Raw genomic sequence first — 6,000 nt, forward strand, 5'->3', positions numbered from 1 at the left:
CTACCCTACATATGGTTGAGTATGAGATTAATACTGTGCGAAGAAGAAAAACACTTGAGGTGATGGAATAACCGTGAAGGCGAAGGTAATTCAGGTGTGTACCGGAAAGCCAAGACACATCACACACCACGTGATTTCTCCATTCAATCCAACATAATTGCCCAAAAACAGTGGGTCTTCTCGTTTTCTTGAGTCAACTTATTGGATGCAGCCAGATATATTCCTATAATTCACCACGATAGTCGCTCTGGTGTCCTTATTTACCGCTGCTGCAGGAGGGTGTAACTTCCACTATCGCCCTTATATGTAACCATACTCTTCGTGACAGGCATAACGAATTCATCAGTGATATATCATTGTAAATAATGTTTGAAGAAGGAAACAGTAATGTGATAACTTTCCTTCACTGAGTTTCCACAGAATATACGAACTAATTTGTTGGTATTAAATAATTTATTTCATGTGTCTATTTATTATTTATCTTATTTACTTTTTTCTTCATCCTGACAAACACTCCCGACATTTCCACTCCTCTCCACCATTTGACACCTTGACAGTGAAGGAGGAACGCGTGGGTATAACAAAACGTTACCAGCACCTCAAGGTCAGGCAGTCTATGATAGCTATTGACTGACTTGTGAAACTGTTGAGAATTTCATCCAAGACTTTCATATCCTCTCTTTTGCAGAATTTTTGTATCTTTTTTGCACTTTTGAGACTTACCTCTTCAGGTAGATGACACCTCAACCGTGACGCTTCCAGTCCAGTCTTTATAAGCTGCATATTTTGTCTCGTGTTGAAAGTATTTTAATAATTTATCTTCGACGTAGCATTTGTTTACACCAGTCATACTCGGTTCCATGTGCTATTGATTTCCACACACACGAGCGCGCTGGTGCCAGTGTATGTGTATACATTACTCTAATTGAAATTGACCTTATATTAGTATTTCGCGATAAAAATAATTCCAAAGCAAGCTATCTATCTTCCCGCCACAGGCTATAGCTCAACCTCACTGGCATTCCTACTACTCCGGGGAAATGCTTGCTTTAATCTAGTCTCGTAATCTTACTAAAGGAAATCATTGAATTCCATCCACACCCATGTGTGCGTCATAGAGACAGAATTGCTCTCACAGAGCCACCTCCACTCTTTACCCCTAACGAGTGTACCTGTATCGCCTTATCTTTCTCAGACACGAGATATTGCTGGAAGTATTTATGTATCTTCCTTATCAGAGAATGACAGCGACACCATCAATTTCCAGGAGTGTGAGTCACTGCTGTCACTATCAACATAACAAGGCTATTGATTTCTGTGCAGAGTCGTATGACATCATATCTGCAAATCAGTTAAGTCACTCAATCAACCATCTTCATAATCGTGATTTTTTTTGTTTTTCTGAAGCAATGAGACACTAATATGGAACAAGTACGTAGGAGGCAAACAGACGTACAGACTGTAAGGCGCATCGAACCTTGTCCTATAAAATGCTAATCAAAAACATATATCATGGATGCCGTTGCTTGGGTAGAGCTTTTCGGCATGTAATTTTGTAACCCACTTCACTGACCACGCGACAGCTTAAGAGAATAAAACTTGCAACGTTCCAAGACATCCTTATCCTTGCAGATTGCCAGCTTCATCAGTACGACGCAATGAGTTACCACTAATCATCATTCAGTCTCCCTCCTCCCGTACCTATCATGTAAAATAGACGTGAATCTCCTTGTCCCTAATGCAGTGTAAGATAAAAGGAGATAGGTAAAGGTGACGTTCAGCATGGTTCATGTGCACGACTCATGTCTACATTGATTTTTTTTTTTCTCTGTTGAATCCCTCGCTTCCTTTACTTTCCTTATCCAACGACAAAGTATAAAATCAGTTGAAGAAACCCCTTTATTAGTCCAGAAAATGAAAGTATCACTGACTGTAAAACGTTCTCCATCAATCCCCAAACACACACACACACACACACACACACACACACACACACACACACACACACACACACACACACACACACACACGATAAAAAGTCTGCAAGCCTTTCTCTCTTGCCAGGAAAGCAAGATCATACTTTTTTTTCAGAATTAATTCCTCTTACATTTAGTGCTAGGTAATTATAATTATTATTATTATTATTATTATTATTATTATTATTATTATTATTATTATTATTATTATTATTATTATTATTATTGTTATTATTATTATTATTATTATTATTATTATTATTATTATTATTATTATTATTATTATGGGTCTTTTATGTTTGGAGGTCGCCACTAATTTCTAACCAAATTTCATCATTAGTACAGTTTTTGGTGCTGAATACGAATATGACATTCATTTTCTCGAGAAATGAAAGATAGGCGTAGTAGCGGCGAGTATAGATGATTATTATTTATTATTATTGTTATTATCAACATCATCATCATCATCATCATCGTCATCATTGTCATCAGCAGCAGCAGGATCAGCAGTCTCTTTTTCCCTGCCTCATGTAAGCTTTCATTCTTCAGGTGAGTCCGCTGGAAAATGACTTAACGTCGCGCTTCATTGGATCGCCGCCGCCTTCAGGACTTCGACGAGACGAGAGCGGCGGTGGCCTCAGCGTGAGCAGCATTGGGGAGGAGGAGAGCAGTGGCGAAGAGGAGCGCACTGTGTACAGCCCGTCCGAACTTGAGCTATCCCATCCTAAGATCACCCTCAATACCGCTCCCCGCCGAGTGTCTCCTCCCCCGCCACACGCCATCGTGGCCGCTGAGGGCATCATTGCGCCCACCACCGCGTCCTCCATCACCCTCCGCTGCTTGGCATCAGCCGCCACAGAGACGCTCGCCCTACGCCAGGCCTTAACGCCGCCACCGAAGCTTGTCAGCTATCGGTCCCAAGGCGGAGCTGACGCCGTCCAGGTGAGCCACAGCATGTCTGCCCGCCGCCTATCCCAGGGACAAGGCGGCACCACTCACTCACTCACTCACTCACCCAGGTACTCACTCAGGACGAGTATCCTCACTACTACTACCACCACACATAAATTTTCAGACAGAAGCCTCGGTGCCATTGCACAGCCAGCCAGCTCAATACTGCTTAGCATTCATCCCCGCCCAGCACACACCATTCTTGCATCACTCATACTACAGAAATACTCAGAAAACACTCACAGATTATATACGTATACTCGTCATCAAGCAGTGCCTCTTAACTCCCCGCATTCCCTTGTTTCGTTTCTTCTACAGGAATGGGTGCCAGACGAGGACGGCGTGGGGTTGGCATCACCTCCTCGTAAATGCTCGTCACCTTCTATAAGGGATCTACCCTCACCCCTCTTCGGCCGCAGCGCTTTGGATCGCCCACCCCCGACACTCGCGTCTGCACGCAGAAGTAGATCAACTGTCAAACTAACGCCCATCAACAAATCGTCTTAATCAGTCGTTATTTTTAATCCCAACATTGATGTGGACGTGGCCTTCCATATACCTCAAGTTTAATAATGATGTGGTTGTGATTGCCTATACCAAATGTGTTGGTTTTGCTAGGATGAATTGAAATGTGTCAGATAGAATTAGGCTGTACCTAGTAAACCGTGCGAAAGAAGGTTTTGTTGCAAAATGTAACATCAATGATATTGGTTCTCAGAGGTTATTTGAGTACTTTTAGAAAGAAAAGATGCACATAGACAATGTGACGTGATGAGATGCTAATGTGTGTCACGGGATACGTTGCTTATAATGTGATACATGTCAATAGTAAAATGAAGTCTTTTTTGTGTGTGTGTGTGTTAAGTTTCAACTTTGAGTTGGCCGCAATGTACGTAAGTCATTAAGTATCTCGTCGATAAATATCAGAAGAAAATTCTGGTTTTATACAACTTCGTCAGAATATCATACAAAGCTAAATGTTTATCAAATGACATTAACCGTTTGCTCTCTTTATAGTTACAATCACTGACCGTGACATTTTTTTACGTGACAATTTCAGTGTGTGTGTCTGGTGTACGTATACCTTAGAAAGCAGGATTTTTTTTATATGTTGATAGACCAATGATACATGGAAGTAATTAAGTGAGTCACAATGCTTTGAGAACTTTCCCTTTCATCTTTCCTCTAAGGGGCGCTTCCCAGAAAACATTTCCCTCCAACATGTGGACGCGGTCATACTGTTGCGTAACCTTGATAGAACTTAATGAAGTTTATCCACGAAATTAAGCAAATTTGTGAAGTGCTACACTGAGTTCCCTTAAATGTAGTGAGGGAATTTGAAAGACGAGGCCATCATTTCCCGGCCACCGGCGTCCAGGCCTTGTCTTCAGGGACCAATCAAAGGTTCAGTGACTGTGAAGGCTCTGAGAGCAATTTGTGTAGAACTATACTCTAAATGTGGTAGTAGTAGTAGTAGTAGTGAAAGATAGATAACAAACTTAGTGTAGCTACTATCGTGAGTAGTGATAGTTAGGATGATAGTGGAGATAAATGTATTTCCTATTTTCTGAGAGAGAGAGAGAGAGAGAGAGAGAGAGAGAGAGAGAGAGAGAGAGAGAGCCCATATAATCACGAACATAGGTATTATCATGTACATTTATATACATTACATGTCTTCGTAAGTATGTATGCATGTATGCATCGTGTACTCACAGCCTTCACTGTAATTACCGGGGCTGAATGATACAGATATCCAGACACACGTGGCGCAAAGGGACAGCAATTTGGCTGGCTCTTCCAGTTGTATTGAATGGAGACAATTCATACACTCAATACTCGTGGTTGTTGCTCGTCCAAAGCATGCAGATTTGTTATTCCGGACTAAGTTATTGCCATTGAAAACTCTGCTCCAATATAAGAAGTTCGAGCACAATTATTGCCCAGACGGTGTTGCATATTGTAAAACAATAAATATATGTACAGTTATAGTAAATTAACATATTAATCATCTACAGTATATTTTTATCTAAGACTCATATGAACTCTACGATGGTAAAACTTGACCCGAACAAATCACTTCATCATATTTCACCCACCCATTTAGAAAATAATTAATACCTGTAATGTTTTTACTATCCGTTCATGAGGAACATTTCTCAACACACCCTGTGAGCCACTTGTGTAGCACAGTGACCCTCGCCTCCTCCGCAGGTGAGGGTCTCCCTCGCATGGTTAAATAACTTGTTTAACAGATTGAGATTTGCTCGATGTACATTCAATTCCTGCAGTTGATGTGAAGAATTAAAAAGATTCTCCTCGCTGGTTAACAGTGTAGTATAGAAATGTAAATAATAATGGAAAATATTACCAGGAAAAATTCATCATTCGTGTGTGAAAATAAAATATAAATGGCCAGGTGACAACTGTTGTGAGCAGTGCATAGAACAACGATAAGTACTATAAATGGTACTTACTCAAGATGTAGGTGCAGAACCAGTACAATACTTGGTGCTTTTTTGTTGTGGTGTATAGTGATATATTATTATCCAATCGGATATGCCTTTATACGAAACCGAGGAATAGTTAGCCCATCAGATTGTTTTGACTTATGCTTCGTTCAAAGTTGATCTCGAGACCCCACGGCAGATTAGTGAGCTTCGTTTTCCCTTATGAATTCGAACAAGAACGATTCTTCAGTGTATCTGCTATTGAGCTAGGATATTTGTGCGTGCGTTTCCTTCAACCATTCACCACTAGGTAAGTGTATTAAGGGCTCATATGTTGTCAGTTAACCTCTTAAGTACCATGACACGTTTTCATATCAATTCTGCTTACTGTTTGGTGATTTTATACAGCTTCAGAAACTCATGTGGGCATTGAAATAGTGAAGACTGGACATTAATCTTTTGACCTCTATAGAACCTTCCTAATGTAAATTGAATTATTTAATCATACCCAAAACTCATGGTAAAAATGTGTCCCAGTACTGAAAGGGTTAAATTTGGATAGATTTTTTTTTCTTCTAAAGGCAATAGGGACAGTCAAGCACTAAGAGCTAGAGGCAAAGATATTG

The 6,000-nt window shown here is 40.5% G+C and overlaps 1 protein-coding gene across 1 annotated transcript in view; it reads left to right on the plus strand.

Moving 5' to 3' along the window:
* The window catches only part of LOC123518367, a 44,901-nt gene extending 39,964 nt beyond the window's left edge, over positions 1 to 4,937 (plus strand). Inside the window, exons 3-4 of the mRNA XM_045279145.1 lie at positions 2,526 to 2,918; positions 3,246 to 4,937. Of these exons, the coding sequence (XP_045135080.1) occupies positions 2,526 to 2,918; positions 3,246 to 3,434 (582 nt within the window). The 3' untranslated portion in view covers positions 3,435 to 4,937. The remainder of the gene's footprint in view (positions 1 to 2,525; positions 2,919 to 3,245) is intronic.
* Positions 4,938 to 6,000: the final 1,063 nt, after the last annotated feature.

The sequence above is a fragment of the Portunus trituberculatus genome, chromosome 43 (genome assembly GCF_017591435.1).
Source record: "Portunus trituberculatus isolate SZX2019 chromosome 43, ASM1759143v1, whole genome shotgun sequence".
NCBI lineage: Eukaryota > Metazoa > Arthropoda > Malacostraca > Decapoda > Portunidae > Portunus > Portunus trituberculatus.